General features: G+C 31.8%; 11 protein-coding genes across 11 annotated transcripts; 7 read left to right on the top strand and 4 right to left on the bottom strand. All coding sequences in view use genetic code 12, as the record gives it.

Annotated features, from left to right (window-relative positions):
- Window positions 1–621: 621 nt before the first annotated feature.
- CTRG_03602 (uncharacterized protein) lies at window positions 622–2,397 on the top strand (the record flags this gene model as incomplete). Its single annotated transcript, XM_002549259.1, has 1 exon — window positions 622–2,397. The coding sequence occupies one exon, from the start codon at window positions 622–624 to the stop codon at window positions 2,395–2,397; it is 1,776 nt and encodes a 591-aa protein (XP_002549305.1).
- A 1,286-nt stretch (window positions 2,398–3,683) lies between these two features.
- Window positions 3,684–4,508, top strand: CTRG_03601 (nicotinamide-nucleotide adenylyltransferase; the record flags this gene model as incomplete). Its single annotated transcript, XM_002549258.1, has 1 exon — window positions 3,684–4,508. One exon carries the CDS (start codon window positions 3,684–3,686, stop codon window positions 4,506–4,508), a length of 825 nt encoding a protein of 274 aa, XP_002549304.1.
- Window positions 4,509–4,651: 143 nt separating this feature from the next.
- Window positions 4,652–5,827, bottom strand: CTRG_03600 (uncharacterized protein; the record flags this gene model as incomplete). The annotated part of the gene is made up of 1 exon (XM_002549257.1): window positions 4,652–5,827. The coding sequence occupies one exon, from the start codon at window positions 5,825–5,827 to the stop codon at window positions 4,652–4,654; it is 1,176 nt and encodes a 391-aa protein (XP_002549303.1).
- A 938-nt stretch (window positions 5,828–6,765) lies between these two features.
- On the bottom strand, window positions 6,766–7,638 carry CTRG_03599 (uncharacterized protein; the record flags this gene model as incomplete). Its single annotated transcript, XM_002549256.1, has 1 exon — window positions 6,766–7,638. One exon carries the CDS (start codon window positions 7,636–7,638, stop codon window positions 6,766–6,768), a length of 873 nt encoding a protein of 290 aa, XP_002549302.1.
- A 1,935-nt stretch (window positions 7,639–9,573) lies between these two features.
- On the bottom strand, window positions 9,574–11,286 carry CTRG_03598 (uncharacterized protein; the record flags this gene model as incomplete). Its single annotated transcript, XM_002549255.1, has 1 exon — window positions 9,574–11,286. One exon carries the CDS (start codon window positions 11,284–11,286, stop codon window positions 9,574–9,576), a length of 1,713 nt encoding a protein of 570 aa, XP_002549301.1.
- A 708-nt stretch (window positions 11,287–11,994) lies between these two features.
- Window positions 11,995–12,849, top strand: CTRG_03597 (DUF4112 domain-containing protein; the record flags this gene model as incomplete). Its single annotated transcript, XM_002549254.1, has 1 exon — window positions 11,995–12,849. The coding sequence occupies one exon, from the start codon at window positions 11,995–11,997 to the stop codon at window positions 12,847–12,849; it is 855 nt and encodes a 284-aa protein (XP_002549300.1).
- A 405-nt stretch (window positions 12,850–13,254) lies between these two features.
- AKR1 (palmitoyltransferase) lies at window positions 13,255–15,624 on the top strand (the record flags this gene model as incomplete). Its single annotated transcript, XM_002549253.1, has 1 exon — window positions 13,255–15,624. The coding sequence occupies one exon, from the start codon at window positions 13,255–13,257 to the stop codon at window positions 15,622–15,624; it is 2,370 nt and encodes a 789-aa protein (XP_002549299.1).
- A 691-nt stretch (window positions 15,625–16,315) lies between these two features.
- REX3 (RNA exonuclease) lies at window positions 16,316–17,497 on the top strand (the record flags this gene model as incomplete). Its single annotated transcript, XM_002549252.1, has 1 exon — window positions 16,316–17,497. The coding sequence occupies one exon, from the start codon at window positions 16,316–16,318 to the stop codon at window positions 17,495–17,497; it is 1,182 nt and encodes a 393-aa protein (XP_002549298.1).
- Window positions 17,498–17,715: 218 nt separating this feature from the next.
- PSA2 (Psa2p) lies at window positions 17,716–19,083 on the top strand (the record flags this gene model as incomplete). The annotated part of the gene is made up of 1 exon (XM_002549251.1): window positions 17,716–19,083. One exon carries the CDS (start codon window positions 17,716–17,718, stop codon window positions 19,081–19,083), a length of 1,368 nt encoding a protein of 455 aa, XP_002549297.1.
- Window positions 19,084–19,205: 122 nt separating this feature from the next.
- On the bottom strand, window positions 19,206–22,874 carry MSH6 (mismatch repair ATPase; the record flags this gene model as incomplete). Its single annotated transcript, XM_002549250.1, has 1 exon — window positions 19,206–22,874. One exon carries the CDS (start codon window positions 22,872–22,874, stop codon window positions 19,206–19,208), a length of 3,669 nt encoding a protein of 1,222 aa, XP_002549296.1.
- A 323-nt stretch (window positions 22,875–23,197) lies between these two features.
- CTRG_03592 (uncharacterized protein) lies at window positions 23,198–23,947 on the top strand (the record flags this gene model as incomplete). The annotated part of the gene is made up of 1 exon (XM_002549249.1): window positions 23,198–23,947. The coding sequence occupies one exon, from the start codon at window positions 23,198–23,200 to the stop codon at window positions 23,945–23,947; it is 750 nt and encodes a 249-aa protein (XP_002549295.1).
- Window positions 23,948–23,977: the final 30 nt, after the last annotated feature.

Here is a 23,977-nt window from a genome sequence, read left to right as displayed (position 1 = left end):
TTAGTTTGATGTCAACCTAAAGAGACTAAACACCTACCGGAATATAATCGGAATTCAAATGCTCCAAGAAAATTAAATCAATCAATCGATCAAAAATTTTCCGCCCCACTCGGAATGGAGGAGAAAATTGCCGCAACACAAAATACCCTGATATCAACTAAAATAGCAATGGATAATCCAATACCATGTTAGGCTTTACCAAAAAAATAACAAATCATCCTTGTAATGTATGTGTAAGTATCAAGTTTAATTACAGCCAAGAAAAATGAAGTACCATCCACTGAATTGTATTATCAAACTTTTTGTAATCCATTTCCCCTCTGGGTGCATATTTTAGCAGCCACTGATTATCAGCTTGTGGTTGTGTGTGTGTAATATTGCTAATAATTGCAGTTGTTATCCTTACATTAACTATGGTAATACTCCAATGTTTCCCTTCCCCCTTTACCACAGCTACTATCTCTACGAAACATCAATTAATTACAAAATGAATTTAGGTTAGTTATCATAATTGTGGAAATTAAGTCTATAAATATACCCCCAAATTCTTTCACATTTCACCAAAAATTAAATCTTCTTTTCTTATTATCATCATAACTATCATCAGTGATAAAAATAAACATGGCTAAATCAAATCGAGCTTTACATACAAGTGATTCTTCAGTTTCATCTTCATTGCCAGAAATGAAACCACCAACCAAACGTAAATACAAATGGCAATTTCATGATGAAAATTCCCCTAGACAAATCTATAATTGGACATTATATTATTGTTCTTTTATTTTTGGTATCTTGGGTGCTTCAAGAGGTTTAGATGAAGGTAGTGTTTCAGGTTTATTATATCAAGAATCCTTTTTAACTAGTCCATATTTTGGATTTGCCGATCCAAATAAAACTGAAGATGATCTTGCCAATTTAGAAAGTTTGATTGCTTCAATGGTTCAATTAGGTTCTGTTGGTGGTGCACTTATTTCAATGTATTCAGTTGATAAACTTGGTAGAGTTAATGCTTTAAGAGTTGTTTGTGTTATTCAAATTCTTGGTGCAATTCTTCAAATTACTGCAAAAAGTATTGGTCAATTATATGCTGGTAGATTTATTGAAGGTTTAGGTGTTGGTCAAACAGTTGCTATTGGTCCTATTTATTTAGCTGAAATTGCTCCACCAAATATTAGAGGTTTTATTGTTGGTATTTTCAGTGGTGCCGTTTATTTTGCAGTTATGATTTCTTATGCTGCCAATTATTGTACTGCTAAATATATGGATGGTTCTTCTAATAGTCAATGGCAAATTCCGCTTTCTGTTAAAGTTATATATAATGGGTTAGTTGGAATTGGAACTCTTTGGGTTCTTGAAAGTCCAAGATGGTTATTGAAAGTTGGTAAAGATGAAAGAGCTATTAGAAACTTGTGTAAATTAAGACATTTAAGTGCTGATGATCCATATATTGCTGGAGAAATTGAAGATATTAGAGAACAAGTTGATGATGAAAAGAAATCAGTTGCTGGTTATTCATTCTTCCTTAAAATTAAAGATTTAATTTTTACTCCATCATTACTTTACCGTTTATTGTTTATTTCTTGTATGGCTCATTTCCTTGGTCAATGGAGTGGAGCGCTGCTGATTACTATTTATGCTCCAAGATTATTTGAATTAGTTAGTGGTACCCATGGCTTGGAAAATATGAGAAATACATTACTTTTGGGTTGTGTTAAATTTGTTTCGAGTTATTTGACAAGTTTCTTTTTAATTGATACAATTGGTAGAAAGAGATGTTTATGCATTGGTATCTCACTTCAAGCAATTTGTGTTTTATATTTCGCCATATTTGTTAATATTGTCCCTGTTGAAGATTCTGGTCATGTATTTTCCCATTCCGAATATCATGCATCTCAAGCTGCTATTGCTGCATTATTCCTTGCATCTGTTGGTTGGACTGTTGGTATGAATAGTTTCCAATATATTGTTGGTGCTGAAATTTTCCCATTAAAATATAGATCACTTGCTCAATCCATTGTTATGGTTGTTCATTTTGCTAATCAATTCGGTAATTCTAAAGCTATTCCACACATGTTGATTACTATGCATAATTATGGTACATTCTACTTTATGTTTGGTGTTAACTTGGTTGCTTTGATTTGGGCTATCTTCTGTGTTCCTGAAGTTAAAGGTAAGAGTTTGGAATCTATTGAAGATGTGTTTAAGTTACCATGGTATGCTGTTGGTTTGAAAGGTGGTAAAGTGGCTGATAGAAGTGCTATCCATAGAGTTACACATCATGAAATTGACGAAGTCAATGACGATCAAGTAGAAGTTGTGTCAAGTAACGATTTAGAGAAAGGTGGAAGTGTTGAATACATCGAAGACTACGAAAAGGAACGCCATGGCAAGAATTAAAGTGTTTAGTGAGTGGGTTGTACTTTGATAGTGTAATCCACCTACAAACTACAATTATCATATGTTTTTTACTGTATTTTTGATTTGTATTACAATTATCAGTTTGGTATTGACTAGTGTGAATATATGTTTTCTTGTAACAATTGGATTGCAACATTGTTTTGCCCTTTTTTTGAACACCAACCACGACCTAAGCCGCATCGTTTCTTGTTTCTGCTGGTTGAATTTTTTTTTTTTTTTCTCTCTTGCGGATCGTTCAACAATGTCAACGAACAGCCAAACAAAAAAAAAAAGATTGATTTTATCTAATTAGATCTCAACTTTGCAGCAAACTAATTTTTATTACAACTCAACTACTATCACAATGAAGACTTCTTTCATCTCAATTGGTGCTATATTATTATCTCAATTATTCTCATCTGTCTCAGCCGATGAAGAAGGAACTCAAATTGGTATGTTAACAATCACATTCTAAGGGGGATACAATGATTTCTATTAATTTTGGCGAATAAACTGTCTTACTAACATCGAACTGATAATAGAATACCTCAACAAAGTTGAATGTAACCGTAAAACGAAGAAAGGTGATTACATTTCTGTTCATTACAAAGGTACATTAGGAGATGGAACTGAATTTGATAGTTCATTTTCAAGAGGAATCCCATTACCATTTAATGTTGGTTCTGGTCAAGTTATCAAATGTTGGGATGAAGGTTTGCTTGATATGTGTATTGGAGAAAAGAGAATTTTGACTTGTCCACCAGGTGTTGCTTATGGTGAAAGAGGAATTGGTCCAATTCCACCAAATGCCGTATTGACATTTTTCACTGAATTAGTTGATATTGCCGGTGTTGACAAAGAAGAAGAAGGTGAAAACCCAGAAAAGGATGAATTATAAGTAGAAATAAGTGTAATGAATTGATATAAACATTTGTAATCATGACTATATATGTAATCTTGTGAATTCATAAATTCTGCATGATTGTGTGGAATGATTTCTCTCTATTAAACAAGAAAGTTTGTTGCTTTAGGTCACGAGTCTTGTTTTGCTGCTTTTATTCGGACAACCGAATTCGATTGAAAAAAAAAAGAAAATCAGGGGGCGTAACCATTTACCGCCCACACTTTTTTTTGTCTCTTTCTTACTCCTAATAATTTCTTGCAACACAATCTCCACTATCACCATCACCGTCACCATCATCCAAAAAAAAAAAATCACCTATTTTCGTTGTTTCCACTTTTTTACTTTTTCCTTCTTCTTCTTTTCCATTTCACCATACAACATTATGTCTACTCCTCGATTCCTTAAACAATTACAAGAATTTTTATCATCAAAGAAGGATTTCTCAATTGTTTATAATACATCTGCTTCATTTATAAATCCAAATACTCAACGTGTTTGTGTGTTAGATTCATCTTTTAATCCCCCACATTTGGGTCATTATGCTTTAGTTGAAGAAAGTTTAACAAAGAATTATGACAATATTCCTATGAAGAATAAAGCCGTGTTATTATTGTTATCGGTGAAGAATGCTGATAAGATACATCCAAAACCAGAATCATTTGAAACAAGATTAGAATTAATGTATATCATGGCTAATCAATTGGCTAGAAAGTATCCGGTGAATATAGCAATTGGCTTAACAAATCATGCTAAATTTGTTGATAAATCATTGTCAGTGCTTAATTATATCAAAGAAACTGAAAATTCCCATAGTCCTGATATAAAATTGACATTTTTGGTTGGATTTGATACTTTGATTCGAATTTTTAATCCAAAATACTATTTACCAGATAAATTGACCAATAGTTTAGAGCAATTCATGAAGAATACTGATTTGTTTTGTTTAACAAGAACAGATGAAACATTTACTCATGATCAACAATCAAAATATGTTGATGATATTAAAAGTGGAAGTCATGAAGATATTCCTTCACATTGGTCAGATAATATTTATTTGTTGGAAAATATTGGAAATAATAACAGAATATCAACAATTAGTTCTTCTGCAATTAGAGATTGTATTAAACATCAAGACGAAATTTGGAAATCTGAAGTTTTACCAGATGTTACCGAATACATTATACAAGAGAATTTATATAAGCATTAAATTATCAAACCTTGTTCCACCACACACATACACATACACACACACATGTCTTTACGAAAATAGTTTTATAAAATTAAAAATTTTACGCATGTTTATTATTAGTTTTGAAATCTGTACTCTTTTATATTTTTTTTTGTTTTGTTTCAGATGATTGCAAAACTGAACATTAAAATAGTAAAAAACTTGATAAAAGACAATTCAGTAGTCAATACTGCAAAATTGGATTTATTTTCATGATATTCAACATCAAGAGTTGAATTTGTAATCAATTCACCACCATCATCTTTAGTTCTTGAAGTAATCTTTTCATTATTTGCATCAGTACATTCAATTTTCCCACCTCTTACAACCAATATAATCTCACTTCTTGACCATTTAGCACAATCAAAAACTGGAGAAGTTGATTTAACACTTGCACTTCCTTTACAAAGTTTCAAATTTTTCAAAGAAATTTCTTTAATAGCACCAACCAATTCTAAAGCACCACCAATAATTCTCAATTTTGGCAAGAAATTAACTCGTTCAACAAGACTATTATTAGTTAAAACTAATCCACCTCCCAATTCACTTAAATTTGGAAATTCCAAATCATTAACCATTTCATTACCTGATAAGCTTAAACTACCACCAACATAACTTAATTTTGGAAATTTAATTTGTTGAAAATAATTATTAGTTAAACTTAAAGAATCATCAACAGATTCCAATTCATCTAAATTCAATCGTTCAACATTACTTATACTAACACGATTAATTTGTTTCAATTTAGGTAATGAAACTTTTGCATCATTTGCATTAGCACCAATATGTAATTTCCCACGTATTACTTCAACATTACTTTCAATAGTATCTAAAAATCGATTATTATTAATATCTAAATTATCAATTGTATCAGCTAAAAATCCAGAAAATCCAGTCAATGAAGTATCAGATATAGTTATACTTTCAATACCTTGAATTTCATTATTAAAATGAACATTACTTAAAATTGGTAAAATTTTCCAATCCAATATATTAACCCATTTCAAAGCAGGAAATGAAATTAAAGCTAATGAAGTCAATTCAAACATTGAAAATGATCCACTAATTAATTCCATTAAAGGAGCTTCTATACGAACAATTTCAGGTGATTTTTTAATAGTTAAATTACCTAAAATTTTTTCCAAATTATTAAATGTAATTATAGGATAATCAAAATCTTGAATAATTAAATTACCAATTAAAATTTCACAATTTGATAAATCTTGTAAATCTTCTTGACTACGAATTTGAAATTCATTTTGTCGACAATGTGAAGGAATATCCATTTCAATCTCCATTGAAGGTGGTTTAACTTTAGATGATGGAATAACAGCTGGAAGTTCAAAAAAATCTTCTTTAATATTTGATTGTGTTACATTAGTTGAGACTAGATAATTCTTAGATATTTCTTTATAACCAAAAATTGTTAGTATTGATTCCAATGAATATTCTCAATATAATAATAAAACATACGTTTAGAACATTGACCAAACACACTAAATGATATAATTACTAGTATAATATATGTGAGATTCATTATGAATAATCTTAAAGAATAAAAGGCAACTCAAATAAGCCAAAAAACAAAAAACAAAAAAAAAATTCATCTCCACAATAAAACATTATTTTACAACTCTATTAATAGTTTTTGTATTTTTTCGCAACCAATATATGCATAACAATTTTGATTGAATTTTTTTTTTTTCATTTTACTTTACAAATTATAGAATACAATCCATATATTTAAAGAACATACATGAGTATATGATTTAATTTAAAGAAATTATAAAAAAAAACAATGATATTTTATACTTATTTCCTAGAAATATTGTATGAGTCATTGTCACTGAAGGAGGTGGAAGATGAGGAGTTGGAAAATTTGAACCAATACTAGCTAGAACAAATAAACATTGTCAAATATCAAAATAAATTGGAATTGTATACAACGCCAGGAATAAACTCAAATGATTAGATAGATGATGATATGAAACAATAAATAAAGCTGTTCTTTCAAATACTTAGAATGATAAAAGATTCAAAAAACTATTTCTAACCTAAAAAAAAAAAAACTGATACAAAATTACTTTATACAAATACATAATCCCTAGAATTCAACTGAAATAATAATAATAATAAAAAAAAATTAACCCATAAATATATAACCAACTAGAATAATAATATTATCAATAAAAAATAAAAGCAACCATTTCATATACATAAAATTCTTTAAATCTTTTTACAAGAATAAACGTCCGTTTTCTAATTCTTCAATTGTGGATTCAATGATTTCATCGTCATCATCATCTTCAACCAATTCAATTGTTGAATATTTAATCATATCCCAACGTTTCCAAAATAATTCAATTTCTCTATAATCGTTTGAGTCAACCAACTCTTGTAAATAGTACTTTGCTTTAGTTAAGCGTACTTTCAAATCTTGCAATTGATTTGATGATTGATTTTGTTGTTGTTGTGCTTGTGGTTGTGGTTTGATAGGACTGGTGGAGGAGAGGTGGTGGTGACTTGGAAAGTCGGAATAGTCAGTGATGTCTGTGCTATTGTCAAAAGTATCATCATCAACACTAGCATCATCATCTTCTTCGTCATCAGAAACAGCAACATTTCTTGAGTTTGTGCTGTAACCATAGACATCATCTTCGACAGAAGCGGCAGCATCACAGTATCTTGCCCATGCTTCGTCAATAGCACCAATTAAGTATTCAAAGCATCTAGCTCTAGCTTTAGTATCAGCAATAGGAACAGCATTGTTATTGTTTTGATCAGCACCTTCATCTTGACTGATTTGTTGACAGTCAAAGTTTTCAATTTCCGTTTCTGATCCAGTGATTGCAAGGGCAACACTAGATCTACGAGGAATGAGTTTTTTTCTCATTTGAATTGATTCAAATGAAGCATGTTCTTCATCTTCGGAATCATCTTCTTCAGAAGAGGATGAATAGTAAAAATCTTTAAAACCAATACCACCAATAGCAGGAACTTTACCGTTAGTTAAGCAAATTCTCTTATTTGGTGTGGAATAGATATTACTCAAGGATTGGCAACCACGTTTGGTAGCGGTAGCAGAAATTGCTTGTGAACACAAAGCCATTTTGGTGAGCAAAAAAAAAAATAAAAAATTAAAAAAAGGTAGTGTAAAAAAGAACTAAAAAAAAGTTGTCGTGTCTTTTTAACCAGCAAACAAAAAAGTAGTGTGGATTGGAGAAAAAAGTAGTGTATGAGTGACCAACAGAAAAAAATTAATTCCTTATTGCCACCGTGTTGTCTTTTTGTAAATTCTGACCAATCAGATTAAACCTTTGCCACTGGAATTTTTCTTCAAATAAAAAAAAAAAGTCGACGAGGATTTTCTTTAACCAAGAGTGATTTTTTATGTAGACAGATAAACCTTTAATTAAAAAGTGTAATGAACCTGTTAAATCGTTACTTTATGAACCTAATCAAAAGTAGTCTTGCTTTGATGAAAATATAAGTGTGTGAGTGTGTGAGTTTTCCCGTTAGTTTAATTAAAACTTGTTATTGGTGGGAAAATTTTTCTCTGTTTCTCTGTTTGTTTTGTTGGGAAAAGGAAGAAAAAAAAAACCAATTAACCAAAAAAAAAAGACAGCGAGAAAGAGAAATAAAGAAAAGGGAGGAAAGAAGAAAGTTGATGATCAAGAAAGAAAGAGAGAGAAACAAAAAAAAAAAAAAAAAAAAAATGACCCAAACTTTTTATTCTTATTTAAAATGGAAATTGAAAAAAAAAAGAAAAATTGGACAACAAGAGAATTTCAAAAAAAGAAAATATTAAGAGACGCATGTTTTTTTTGCACGACCTTCCACACGCGCACGACTAAGAAAAAATAGGAGAATTTTCCTAATTGGGATTAATTCATTATGCATAAACTAAACCATTCTGCCCTCTGATTGGTCAATTGATATTTTGTGTATAAATTATTATTTAATATGGGTGTGTCCACATGCTCAATCTTGATATTTACTCCAGTCCTTTATCATTAATTTAATTAATCTCACCAACATGGAATTATGTCAACGATAAAACCGTAAGTTTCTATTACAGTTTCTATTCGTACGGTTTCTGAAAAAATTTCTTTTACAGTAGTACTAAAAAAAAGGGAGGGGGGAAAGAACGGAAGAATAGCTCTTAATTGACTTTTATTAAGGCGGTGTATCTATTTTATTGTTTTCTCTGCCACGTAGTCAACTTGAGTTCTCTGGCACACACACCCGTGTAGTATTGTATCTAATTTTGGTTTAATTGGTATTTTAGACGATAGGTAGAGAAACAGATAGAGATAACGAAATTACAAATTATTGTATTGTTAATTGAAAAATGTGAAAAAATTCCATCAAGTTCCATTTCCCCCCAAATACACCTGTTTGTGTAACGTGTCTATAGTTTCACTTATTATTTTTTAGTACAAAGATTGCTATCTTGCTGTTAAATTATGCACGATTCTATATTTCTGTATCATGAAATACAGTTGAAAATTTTAAATACAAAAAAAAAATGCATCGCCTAGTTAAGATTTATCACTATGTGCACGACCTCCCACGATGTTCCTTTTTTTTCTAATTATTTTCATTAAGGAACACAGATACGAAGTTCTAGATACAATAGATAATAATAGATCCAGGTCCATTTGTCATTAGTTCTAGTTCTCTGCCTAATGAACATGATACTAGTCGTAAATGTAGTTTATTGAGCATTTCAAAGTAAGATTATTCAATCTACTATCATCCTAGTATCGGCAATTCTGGAAAAAAAACTGCTTATATAGGGGGTTATTTCTGTATTTTGTAAGAATTTAGTCAAAAATATTTGTTAAAAAATAAAGAAAAATTCTTCTTGTAACGTGTCAAAAGTTAAATCTCCTTACGATTATAAGAATAACGTTCCTAAATATATCCCGTTAATTTAATTCTACAAAACCCCCTCTATGTAACTATACCTATTAATTCCCTTTACCATGCCTAATTCTATTCCTACATTTTCATCTCCAAGTATTTCTCTTATAATAACATCTCACATTTCATCAAAAAATTTTTCTGCTGCCTTGAATAAGGACGGATCTCCTGCACTACTCGTGCCGCTAGAAATGGAATTCTCACTCACACTACCAGAAATAGCAGTCGTGCGAAACCCATTATTCTCTTCATATTCATCATCTTCTGTTCCAAGTTCTACTTCTTCCGTTGCATCTACTTCATCTGAATCGGGTATGATATGTCTTCTACTAGAATAAAACTTGGCATATCGTGGATCTTCAGCATATCTTTTCTTATCCTTGCTAGTGATTCTTCCCACGATGAAATCATACACATTACCTGCAACATGATCGTCTTCAGATATCAACATTTTTTTAATTGAACTTGGTTTGAAAAAATCGGTAGTGTAGGATGTGAAGTCATTGTAAACTTCTTCTGCTTTAACATAGTCCTGTTTATACATTTTGTCAATGATATCTTCGTTGTTGGTTAATTTGGCATCAAGGTAGTTCATAAAAGTCAACACTAAATCAATCAATCGTTCCATGTTCTTTTTGTTGAATATATACAATTGATTTTCTTTAAACTTGTATATCAAATATTTTGTAATTGGAATAAATAATTTCAATCCTGTAAATACCAACTTGATAGATATGATAACAAATACTTGGAGTTTGTCCAAAGGAGAAACGTTCTTGCTATGGTAAAGATTTTTAAATTCTCCATCATGATGATAATCTTTCAAATCATGCTTTAACAGCTCATACAACATCACTTTAGTTTCATCCTCTAACGAATCAATGAAAATATCTACTTTAATCTCACTATCTAAATGAGACATCAATTCATCAAAACGTTCTTGATCATTTTTGTGTTGATCAGAATTAGGTTCTTCGATAAATGGCTCATTACTATCGTTGTCTATAACTTGCTGACAGTAGTCAGTAAATGGACTTCCAAGCAATGAAGGTTTAGTCTCTGCTGTATAACTCATGATCTCAACCTTTACTGTCTCATTTTCGTTATTGGTCTTTGGATTGAAATATGGAATATATGGTAATCTTGATGATACTTCAGATTTACCCAAATCATATAAAGTACGCATAATTGGTTTTCTATTATCATATACCATTCGGATAAGTTTTTCATTTTCCGACTTTTCAGAGTCTGGATTCAAAACCACATCAATATTCTTTGATATAAGTTCATCAAACTTGTTATTTTGATTCTCCAAATACTCTTCAATTCTATTCTGTTTATCTTCTTCAGAATCTTCATCTCCATCTTTTGTTCCTGAACTTCCAACTAACGTTTTTGAAGATCCACTAAAAGTGGAACAAACAGGTGAACCTTGATCAGTAACTTTTCGAGATTTTCTTCTTGCCAATCTTTGAGATACAGTCATTGTTGAAGAATTATCAACAAACGATAAATGATTGTTACCCTTTCTTGGAGTATCAAATATATTTTCATCATCCACAACTGCAAATCCATTGATATCTTTATTCCTAGTATTCATCAATTTTTCATGAATTCGATCTTTAGGATTGGTAAACTCTATTGGTCTGATTTCATCATTTTCTGAATACTCTTCGTCATCAGTTCCTGATGATGCCAGTCTTGAACTTGTTCGTGATGACTCTTCTTTATCCCCATCTGCCCCAGGTTGTTTCTTAGTCGGACTGAATTTATTAATCACTGGTATATGATCTGAAAAAGGAACCTTGCTGACTAAATATTCTACTACCATGTTTGTTGTCTAAGCTTTTGATGAATGTATTTAAATGAATAAATGTATGAGTGTGTATAAATTTGGTGGTGATTTGCAGGGATTCTGGTTTACTATGCAACCTCAATCAAAGAACTAAAAAAAAATACGACGTAGTTAACACCTTTCGATAGGCAATAATTAAATACAACCAATAACAATAAATGAACTAAAAATAAAAAAACGAATTGAATACGTCAATAATGAAAGAAGAAAGAAAAAGGGTCTATGTCTATGTGGAGATTTTTTTGTTGAATTGGCAATATGTGATTGTTTTATAAAGAGCAAACCAAACCAACTTTTTTTTTTCTTTCGTTTCGTTTCGGCATGAATTTTGATATCTACCATTTATGGTTATGAATCCCAGTATCACATGCAATTGAATTACAACGAAATAATACGTTTCTAGCATAAATATAAATATGTAGATATGTCACTTCTATGTCTATTTGCAGTATAAATTGAAAGTGGCTATTAGATATCATAAAACCTTAGATTCATAATCCATCTCAAAGCACTCGTATGTGGTAGAAGAATGCTCAACGGCGCATTAGCCCGTAAATGACCCAAAAAAAACACAAGGTAGTGCACACACCAAAACAGGTCACGCGGATTTACATAATACATTTTATGCAATAGCAATAGTAATCAGAAACAGCAACTGTCTCTCAAGAGTAGAATTTTAACCCAATGGTGTATTTAAAGGTCAAATATTTCCCACCCAAGCAATTCCAGTTTTTCTCTTTTGTTCAATACGCAACAATCATGTCTTCATTCGTGTTCAAATACATTGCTAATCGAATTTTTAGAGATAATCAATGGAATAGATTTGGAGTTGAAGATCCATATTATGAATATGTTCCAATTGGTACCAAATCCAATGGTGAACAAATAGTAAAAAAGATAACCAGAAGAATACCTGATGGTATTAGTGCCAATGATTTAGACGTTTTACAACTGTTCAAGAAACGGGCTTATAGATATGATTATTGGTTCAAAATATTAGGTGTTAATTTTGGTTGGACCAATATTGTTAGTGTTATCCCTGTTGTTGGTACTATAGTGGCTACATTTTGGTCATTACAATTATTATGGTTAACTAGAAAATTAGAGAATGGATTCCCATTAGATTTGCAAATCTTATTCTTGGTTAACATTGCCATTGATTTTGGATTAGGTTTGATTCCTTTTGTTGGTAGTATTGTTGAGATTGGTTACAAGGCAAATTCAAGAAATTATTTATTATTAGAAAAACATTTAACTAGAGTTGGGGAACTGAATTTAGGACTTATTTCAAAGGACGAAGTCAGACCAGGGTTTATTAATGATAGAGTACAACCTTTTGTTGAAGATACTTTAAAACCAAATGCTATTAAAGCTGGAGGTCAAGTGATGGAATTATTAAATAGAAAAGCTAAAGATGCAGTTGATACCGCATCAAACTTGTCTTCTTCAATTGCCGCTAAAACTTCTTCTGCTGATACTGAAGATACAAAGGTATCAACCACTTCTTATGAAGCATCCAAGGGTGATGGCATGAACTAGTGTTTGTGCTATAGAAATCTTTCAAAAACAACAAAAGTGACAATTGCCACTTGTATTATGTGTATAGGCTATATCATTAGATAATAAACAGTCATTTTCTTAACCGTCATTCAAAATATCATGCCAAAAGTTGGCGTAGTTTCAACAATTGTTGGTGAAATGTTTATGACTTTTTTTTTTTTCACTGCGCCGTTTCCCAGACGTGCATCGCACGACTTTAGTCGAAGAAAAAACCCGTGAAACAGAAGGAGAAAAAAAAAAACAATCGTGCTAAAAATTGAGATCGACCCGTACTGTCAATTTTGAAAGTTGGAGTTTTTTTTTAGCTCATTTTCTTTTGATTTCTAATATTACTAAATTTTTGATATTTTCAGAATCCATCATCATTAGATCAAAGTAGAAGCAATGGCAAAGAGAAAGAATAAGCTGAAACTGAAATCGGCATCTCCAAAGACCCCTAATAATACTAATAAGACACAAGATTCAGTTGATACATTGACAGTTGAGACAGATAAAATTTCCACACCTACCGACCCTGATCAACAAACAATTGAATTGTCTGAACTTAACTCAAGTGAACCAACTACTTCAAGTACTACAAATGACGATGATGATGGTGAAGAAGAAGATAACGACAAGGACGAAGTTGAAAGAGCATCAATAAAATCAACCGAGGCGGTTTTAGAAACTTTAGACTCAGATCTTAACACCGTCACCGAGAATAAACCTGAACAACCAACGGAACAAGATTTAAACCCTGATCTTGCTAAATTTATGAATAGCTGTCAAGAAGGAAATATAACTATAGTTAAAGAATTAATAACTTCCAAAGCAGTTCAAGTTAATGATACATTTAGTGATGGAATTACTGGTTTGCATTGGGCGTGTATCAACAACAGATTGTATTTAGTGAAGTATTTAATTGAAAATGGAGCTGATCCAAATTACTTGGGTGGTGAATTGAGAGCAAGTCCATTACATTGGGCCTGTAGAAATGGACTCGTTTACATCGTCGACTATTTGATGTCCAATTCAGATGCTGATCCAAATTTGAAAGATGCACAAAGTTACAATGCTTTACATTTAGCTGTTCACTCGTCAAATATCACGTTAGTTGAATATTTATTGTTGAGTTGCTGTGATGTCAACTCCTCCAAGAAAGTGTACATTGATGAACCCGATGGATCCAATAGAACTGGGTTGCACTGGGCAGCATACCAGAATGACATCTACACTATCAATGCATTATTAAGATTTGGAGCTGATGTGACCAAAGTTGATGATAACTTGTTTATTCCTTTGCATTGGTCCTTTATGAAGGGCTACAAGTCAGTTTTAAAGACATTAGTTGAAGCTGGGTCAGATATTTTTGCAAAAAATGATCAAAACAAAAATTCATTTGATATTGCCAATGATATGAATTGTTTGAATACTTGGGAGAAGGTGTTAGTTGAATGTGGAAGAGATTCTAAAAATAACTGGGTTGTTAAGAAACACTGGCTTCAACCAAAAATGGCCAAGATTATCACATTTTTGACTCCTTATGTTTTATTACCTTTAATGCTTAACATTATATCTGCTTCACAAGGTTACGGGATACCTAAATTTTTATTTGCTATTGGATTAACTGCTGGAGGAATATATTTATTGAAGTATTTTGTCATTTCGACTTATTTATTTGACGACAAATTATTGCCAAAATCCCCTCTTTTGGCAGGTGTCTTTTCATCAACAGCATTCTGGACAATTTTGGTCTGGCTATACAACATTGTGCCGGTAACATTTTTGCATAATTTTTTTACAAATTTAGTGATGACAGCATGTGTTGGAATTTTGACATGGTCATTTTTCAAAGCAATGTTTATTAATCCAGGTTTTGTTCCAACTCCTGCGGATAACAGTGTCATATTGAACCAAGTTAAGGATTTAATCAAAATCGGTAAATTCGACACCGACCACTTCTGTGTGAATTCATTTGTTAGAAAACCACTAAGGTCAAGATATTCTAAGCACAACAAGAAATTGATTGCCAGATTTGATCATTCATGTCCATGGGTCTATAATGATATTGGTGTCAGGAACCATAAAATTTTCATTGCATTTGTCTATTCTTTAAATTTGGGGATTTTCCTTTTTGTTTATTTATCGCTTCAATATTTTGAAACACTTGAAGATGGATATCAATCAGGAGATGAAGGGTTAGCATGTTCATTATTGGGAGATGAATTATGTTTTGGATATCAGAATCATCATTTCCATTTCAATTTACTAATCTGGGTAATTCTTCAAGGCATCTGGGTTACATTCTTGTGCATTGTACAAACATTCCAAATACTTAAAGGAATCACCACATGGGAGTTTAGTATTTTAAACAAAACCATCCAATCCAATCGTTTCAATCATTCTACAGTTCCTAGAGATTTCGGTGCCAACGGGACACCAATACCAGAAGCTAATTCTCATCATAATCATAATAACGAGTTTAAAACTTGTTTGAATTTGTTAGGTATTGATCAATTCATTTTAACTTTAAAAATGAGTATTGGATCATTATTTAGAGGAAGTTCAGATGATACCGATAATACTGCTTATAATCCATTGAATGCAGTTAAAATTCCAACTGATTTTGGTATAGTGCAAAACTGGAAAGATTTTTGGATTATTGGTGATGAAAAACTTAGAAATGTCTTTTATTTACCTATTGAAGGAGAGAACAATTTGAATGGTAAAGTGGTAGACTATTATACATTATATAGTTATGACGAAACTGTTTAGATAGAATAGATTGATCAAAGTAATCTAAAAAGTATTCAGTGTAGACAGATACAAGAGACCATCACCGAACAGATTCCACGCGATGAGCTTTACAATAGTAAAATAATTATTTTAGAAAAATAGTTAAAAAAAATATTTATATTATGAAAATACTAATTAAAAAAAAAACTATACAATAGAATCATAAGACTTGTCAGACTGTCACTTAGTTCCATCCAGTCATCACTTCAAAGAAGTTAAATGATAGGATAAAGATCATCGCGCACAACTTAATTAAAAGATGGCAAATTATAAAATTAATTTCTCACTTTGAAGAACTAAGGACCAAACTCATCGTCCAAGTTGGATTCAATGGCTCTTTTGAAGAATCAAAAGAGAGTCGTAACCTATAGAAATGATCCTATGAAGTACGTCGACAGAGAAAAGAAAAAGAAAGGGAAAAACAGAAAAAAAAAGTTTGCTACTTTCGAGGTCCTTTTATAGTTTTCCAAATGAGATGAAAAAAATTTTCGCACTCATCATGTGACTGATTTACCCGGATCGATTTTTTTACAAGCCCTAAATTGATTTTTGTACATTTTTTTCAGATTATAAAACCCTAAAACGAACAAACAAACAAACAAAAAGTAGTGGATTATATTCTGTGAAGGATTTGTGTGTAACATATATACTGATATTATTATATCTTAGTATGAGTGACGTGAATAAGAGAAAGAGTGAGCCGTCAAATGATGTTGAATCAAAGAGACAGAAACTAGAGGATCCAAAGTTTATCTTACCAAAACAAGTCAATACCAATCCTGCTACATTACCAGAAAGAAAGAAGAATATAGAATTGATTGTGGGTATATTACTTAAGAAAACCCCTGGACTTCAAACACCAAAACTTCGAGCTATTGAAATTGAATATGAGATAGCTAAAAAATCATCTAATTCAACTTACAAAAATCAAATTAGACAAGGTATTTATAGACTACAACATCCTCCAAAGGCTAAACCTTCAGGACCATCCAAAGAAGAACTAGAAGCTCAGGAGTATAAAATACTTAAAGAATGGGTAATTGATAAAGATACTTTAGTCAAGTATGGATATACTATGGATATACCTGAATCTATACCGAATGACAAAATAACAAGGGTTTGCTCTCGATGTGGTACTGAATTTAGGTTATCACAACAATTAGAACCAACTACGTGTGAATATCATCATGGTAAGAAACAAAAGGGCAAATTTTTATGTTGTATGACCAGTGATGTTGGTGTACCATGTATGAAATCTAAATTTCATGTGTATCTACTACAAAATCCAGAAGAGAAACAAGCATTACAAACATATAAATATACTAAAGATGTATTTAAAAAACCATCAAAATCAAAAGTCATTGGATTAGATTGTGAGATGGTTTTTACAACAAAAGGATTTGAATTAGCTAGAATTACCGTAATTGATTATTTTACAAGAAAAGAAGTTTCAGACATATTTGTTAAACCATTTGGTGAAGTGGTTGATTTTAATACTAGATATTCAGGTATTCATGAATTGGATGGAAATTTCTTACCTTGGGATCAAGCAATGGCTAAACTTGGAGAATCAATGGATAGTCAAACCATAGTCTTGGTACATGGTGGTGATAATGATTTCCATGCTATACGAGCAATTCATGAAAATATAATTGATACTTCAATACTATTCCCAACAAAACATGAAACAGGTCCATGGAGAAGATGGAGTTTAAAAGACTTGACATTTAAATACTTGAGTAAAGAGATTCAAAAAGGAGAACATGATAGTACCGAGGATGCTCTTGCTACTGCAGATATTGTCAGGTATTTTGTCAGGAAAGAATTACAACGTAGAAAGGCAATGAAATGAGTATGTGTATATGCTCTATAGTATATGTTTGTGTAATAACTCGTAAAGTACATCACGTGATTCACCTCCTCAAAAAAAGAAAGATTTAAGGGGGGTGAAAGGAGTTGACTTTCTTCCACTCTTTCTCCCTCCCATTTATATTCCCTCTAAATTTAGAAATATATCCTTCTTTTTTTTGAATTACTACTGCTACTTGTTTATTTCTTAGATAGATAATCATGACTATTAAAGCACTTATTCTTGTTGGTGGTGAGCTTTTAGCCACCAGATTCAGACCAATTTCCATTAGTACTCCTAAATTATTATTTCCAATTGCTGGTAAACCCATGGTTGGACATATTGTTGATAATTTAGTTGAACAATTTGATGCTTCTGAATTGGAGATTTTATTGATTGGATTTTTCAAAGAAGAAAATAAACTTAAGTTTGAAGAATATATTAAAGATGCTAAATCAGCTAATCCTGGATTAAAAATTAAATATTTATCTGAACCTTATCCTTTAGGTACAGCTGGTGGATTATATCATTTTAAGGATGAAATTTTTAATGTACCTGATTGTAAATTACTTATGATTCATGGTGATGTAATTTGTAATTATCCATTTAAAGAAATGTTGAATTTTTATAAAGAAAATGAATCAAATATTACTATATTTGGAGTTGATCCAATTTCATTACTTAAGAAATCAAAAGCTCAAATTAGTGTTGGACTGCATTATGATGATGAAAATCAAAGTACTACTGTTAGTGATGATATTGTTACTAAATTTGGTGCAATTGTTGCTAATAAGAAAAATGGTAAAGTTGTTCATTATGTTGAAAAACCAAGTGCTTCAATTTCAGCATTCAATCGTGATGCAACTTATGAAATTTTATTAAATGGTGGTATTTATATATTTGATAAAACAATTTTGGAATTGTTAAGACAAGCAAAAGATAAAAAATCCAAATCTGTCGATTTCAATGATGATGATTTAGATGATGAATCAGATAGAGGTATTCTTTCTTTAGAATTGGATGTTTTTAAAACTTTACCTCAACTGAAAAACACCAACTTTAATGTTTATAAAACAAATGGATTTTGGTATCAATTAAAACTGCCAGTTTCTGCATTAATTGCTAATAATTTCTTTTTAGCTCAAGGTGATAATAATTGTACCAATATAAAATCTCCTAAAATTACTCAACCAGTTCAAATTTTAACTAATGATTTAAATTTTAAATCTTCTAAAATTGGTCCAAATGTTTCTGTTGGTAAAAATGTAACTATTGGAAATGGAGTTAGATTAGTTAATTGTATCATTTGTGATGGTGTTAGTATTGGTGATCATACTATTATCAAGAATGCCATTGTTTCAAATGGTACCAAAATTGGGAAATGGTGTAGAATTGAAGGTACTATTACTGCTGATACTTTGGCAAGTAATGTCTTTGATACTAGTACATCAAATTATTTGAAAGTTTCCAACAATATCGTCATCTTGTGTCAAGATACTGCTGTGAAGAGTCAAGTATTTGTCTACAATTCCATTGTCTTGCCACATAAAGAATTAAAAGAAGATGTCAAATACGAAATCATTATGTAAACCTAAAAAGTCAAAAATTCTATATTGTTGTTTTATAAATAAAATGAATAATAATAATAATTAAAAAAAAAAATGTACACAATCACAAAATAATTTAAGAAAATAAGAACTAAACAAAGGAATTACAAACTATCTATCATTTTAGCAATGTTATCAAGAGCACTTTTCTTGATAGCTTCATCGTAGGAAATCATGTCTTTACCCAAATCGTCAATCTTACCAGTGCCCCACCAAACGAAATCACTTTGTAAACCCAAACTAATGTCATGAACATCACTTTCTTCAGCAAGTTTCTTCAATTTAGAAGTTTGTTCATATTCATTAGCGGCTCTTTCGGCATTATCAACAATTTCTTCAGGAATACCACACATAGCAGCAACATTCATACCAAATGATCTTGGTGCTGTACCTTCCTCTAATTTGTACAAGAATGTGATGTTACGGGAGTTGTTATCCACCACTATTCCCATTCTCAACTGTTTAATTTGAGGATGCGTTTTGAATGATAAACCTAATGTACCATAATGAGTTGCAAAAAAACCCAATGATTGTAAATGAGTAGCCAAATGATGTAAAACAGATTCAGCAATGGAAAATCCATCACTACTTGACCCACCTCTTCCCAATTCATCGAGAATAACCAATGATTTAGGCGTGGCATTACTTAAAATCTTTTTGGTTTCGGACAATTCCACAAAGAATGTAGATTTACCTTGCATAATATTATCATTAGCACCTAATCTTGTCATAATTCTATCAACTGGGGTCAATTTGGCCAGTTCAGCTGGGATATGACACCCAATTTGACTTAGCATAACTGCCAAAGCGGTGGTTCTCATTAAAGTCGATTTACCAGCTGCATTAGCACCAGTAAGTAAACCAAAATGTGGATTGGAACCACCTAGTTGAACATCATTTGGAATAAACTCTTTAGTACCTTCAAAACATGGATGTCTTAATTCTTTAAAGTCAACACATCCCTTGGCAGCGTCAATGAATGATGGACGACATGAAGGGAAACCCATAGATTCTGAAGCTTTTGTCAATGCCAACAAGCAATCAATATTGCCAATGGATCTAATAACACCCATCCATGTTTGATAGTGAGCATCAAATTTTTCAAACATTCTATTCTTTAAAGTATCACACACCTGTTTATGCAACTCACGTTGCTCCATAAGTTTACGAGCCAACTTCTTAACCTCCGGTGACCAATATCTTTTAACTTTAGACGTAGCACCCATTTGTTGCCAATCCTGTGGCACATTCAATTTAACTGGAACTTCAATAAGATAAATTTCCTTACCAGAATCACGGTAGCAAATACTTTGTGACTTGTATGTTCTTTTGTACTCTTTTAGTTTTTGATTTAATTGAGATTCTAAATCACCAAGAAGTGTTTGTGATTCATCAAATTGCTCATCAACTCCAGAAGCTGGAATGATCACATCGGATTTAGCTTGTTCTCTGTCAAATGAATCTTCCCATTGGTCAATCAATTCACTCATTTCGTGCGGGAAACTAGACAAGTAGTTGTACAATATACCACATTCGACATTAGCAAAATCCTTTAATTTAGTACTCAACTTGGCAATGGCTTCAAAGCTTTCAATGACTCTCAAAAAATCTCTAAATTTCAATGTTTTAGCATGAACTCTTGCCAATAATCTTTCTAAATCTGGAAGAGTAAATAATACATCTTGAATAGCAGATCTTAATTCCAAACCATCATTCATGAAAAAGTCAACTGAATCATATCTAGCATTAATTTCGTCAATCTTGTACAAAGGATGGAGAATCCATTGTTGCAAAAGTCTTTTACCAAATGAGGTAGTAGCACGGTTCAACAATTTGAAAAGTGTTCCCTTATCACTACCATCAGCAGTGTTATGAAGAATTTCCAAGTTATTTAACGTAATACCATCCAAGATCATATGATTATTTGCATTTTTTGATATTTGATATTCATGAATATTACCAAGACTCATGATACTAGAATCTAATTTCAACAACTTCAAGTAGTATAATAACCCACCAAAAGCACTGAAAGCTAACGGATGATTATCCTTGTATGTAACCAATATTTCTGGGTATTTCGAATAATCATCTAAATCTTCAGCTTCATAGTACTTGGATTTAACCAATTCTTCGATAGTATTGTCGTAATCCCAAAATTCGGTAATTGGATTTAAAATATTCCAAATCTGGTTTTCACTATGAGCACAGAATTTAAGAATCTTGTTAGCAATTTGACATAAATTACCCTTCTCACAAATGACTTCTTTAGGCTTGACTTGGGTGATTAAAGTATCCAATTTTGTACATTCGGCATCATCTTGAAGTTCAATAAAATTCAATTCAGATGTAGCAGTATCCACAAAGGCAACTCCAAATACCTTAGTTCCATCTTCATTTTCTTCTTCTTTAATACTCAAACAATAAGTTGACATGTCATTGGTAATCATATTCAAATCGGTCAAAGTACCACCAGTTAAAATACCAGTCAATTCTCTTTTGATGATCTTTTCTTCCTTTGTGGTACCGCCTCTCATTTCTTTGGCTAATAAAGATTCCTTTTGATCGACTTTGGCAACTTTGTACCCATGACTAATAAATTCTTTAGCCCAATATTCAAAAGACATCTCTGGAATACCAGCCAATTTCATATTTGCTCGTCCACCACCAGCAATCTTTAAATCAAATTTGGTATTGGCAATAATTGCATCATTTTCGTACAATTCATAGAATTTTCCTTTTTGAAAGAACACAACAGTGTTCCACATCTTGGATTTAATTCCCCAATATTGTTTTTCAAAGTTGGTAAATTTGGACCAAGCTGATTGTGGAATATATAATGTTCTTGGATCATACTCTGGATCGTCCACAGTACGCTTTTCAGCATCTCTGATGTTAACCAACCATTCGTACCTTTCTTCATTTTCCTTTTCAAACGATTTCTTAGTTGGGGTGGCACTTTTAGTTGGTTGTTTCTTAGGCGTAGTTGTGGCAGGTGATGACTGATAAGATGAAGAAGAATTAAACTTGCTTAAAACAGAAGATGCTGATACCAGGTTTGATTTTGAAGGGGTCGTAATTTTAGCTGCAGGCGATGCAGATTTCTTAGTTTTCTTCTTTTTTGGAACCGGTTCATCTTCATCTTCCAGTGCAGGTTCCATATCATCATCATCATCGGCATCATCATCCACAACAAAATCACTCATATCATCATCGTCATCATCATCATTATCTGATGCAGGGGGTTTAAATTCTTCATGAGCATCATCATCATCATCACTATCATCCTGTACAATTCTTCTCTTTTTCCTACTTCCACGGATCTCTTCTTCTTCTTCATCATCATCGGATTCAGCATAGTTGACTTTTGGTCTACGACGGGAAGAAGCAACAGGACTAGAATTCAACATGGATGTTCTATCTGTCAATGGTTTTTTCTTAGGTTCAACTTGTTTAGCAGGATGTGGGGAAGGTGCCGTGGCATTTGCCTTGGGCTTTTCAAATTGATCTGCAGGAGGTTGTGATGTGGACAATGTATTATCTTTATGATTCATTATTTCTTCATCTTCCTCATTCTCTTTATCACTAGATATAAAAGGTTTGGATGTAGATTTTGATTTAAGTGGAGATGATGATAATGGCAGTGGTTGAGATTTTGATTTGCTCTTAGCAGATGCAGGCTTAAAGAAATCCATCAACGATGTTTGTTTCTTACCCGATCCTCCAGAAGAGCCAACTTTAGGAGATGACTTGGCTGGAGTAGACAGTTTACCCATATTGATCTTGAATAGTAGCAGAAGCAAAATAATATGTTGTAAAAATAAAAATAAACAACAATTTTTTTTTTCTTTTTTAGTTTGGTTGTTTCTTCAGAATCCCTTGCAAACTACCAAAAAAAAAAAAAAAAAAAAAAATAAAAATTCGCGCGCCTGACCGCGTCACCGCGTTTTTACTTCTACAAGGATTGCAGCTCTAATCCTGTTAATTCCGTGCGTAATAATTTCGTTATTCCGTTTGTTTTGGTTGTAAGAAATTTTCTTTGTAAACAATTTTTGTTTTGCAACAATTACATATTGGATAAGTACAACTGATTCCAGACATGTTATTACTATTACTAATACTTATACTAATCCAAACGGCAATAGGTGTATTACCAGACCCCAATCCAAGCCATTTAGACAAACCCATTTTGAAGGTAACAACCAAAACTCATGATAAAACAATTATGATTAATACCTTACAAAGTGTTGCAAGCAACATTTCTGTTACAGCAATGAGTCATGTTGGTGTTGCCAAATGGTCATCTACAGATATGAGACAGTGCATTGAAGGTTCAAATATTAAATATTACATTCGTCTGATTAGATTGAGTGATCGGGATTTTATAGCCAGTGAATGCCGTACAAATATAAACCCACGATTCCAATCAATTTTGCAACCCACCAACAATATACATAACTTAATTTTAAGAGACGATAATGCTATTGATTCACAATTGAAAGCTAATTTAATGGACGAGTTTGGTGGGTATTACCAGTTCAAATCTATCAAGTTTAATGATTTTCAGAATAACATGAATTATGATTTGCAATGCGTGATAGATTATCAACAATTGATGCAAGTGAAATTCAAAGAAACGGTTGTGGAAGTCAATCTTGAGAAAAGAGTAGAAGTATCTGATGATTGTCATTTTGATAAGCTCAATCCAAACTTCCAAGGAACATCAGTTGATTATGTTACTACGTTTCTTCCTGTTAATGGGACGTTTTACTGTCAAAAGGGAAAAACATACACTTGCAATAGGACCATTGCTGAGACCAAGAACGCTAGATTTAAGTTGCCTGATTAGTATCACCATAATTACAGTATAATTGGCGAT

Source organism: Candida tropicalis, assembly GCF_000006335.3.
Source record: "Candida tropicalis MYA-3404 genomic scaffold supercont3.4, whole genome shotgun sequence".
Taxonomy (NCBI): Eukaryota; Fungi; Ascomycota; class Pichiomycetes; order Serinales; family Debaryomycetaceae; genus Candida; species Candida tropicalis.
The sequence above is the reverse complement of the archived record's forward strand: the minus strand, read 5'-3'. Positions and strand labels throughout refer to the sequence as shown.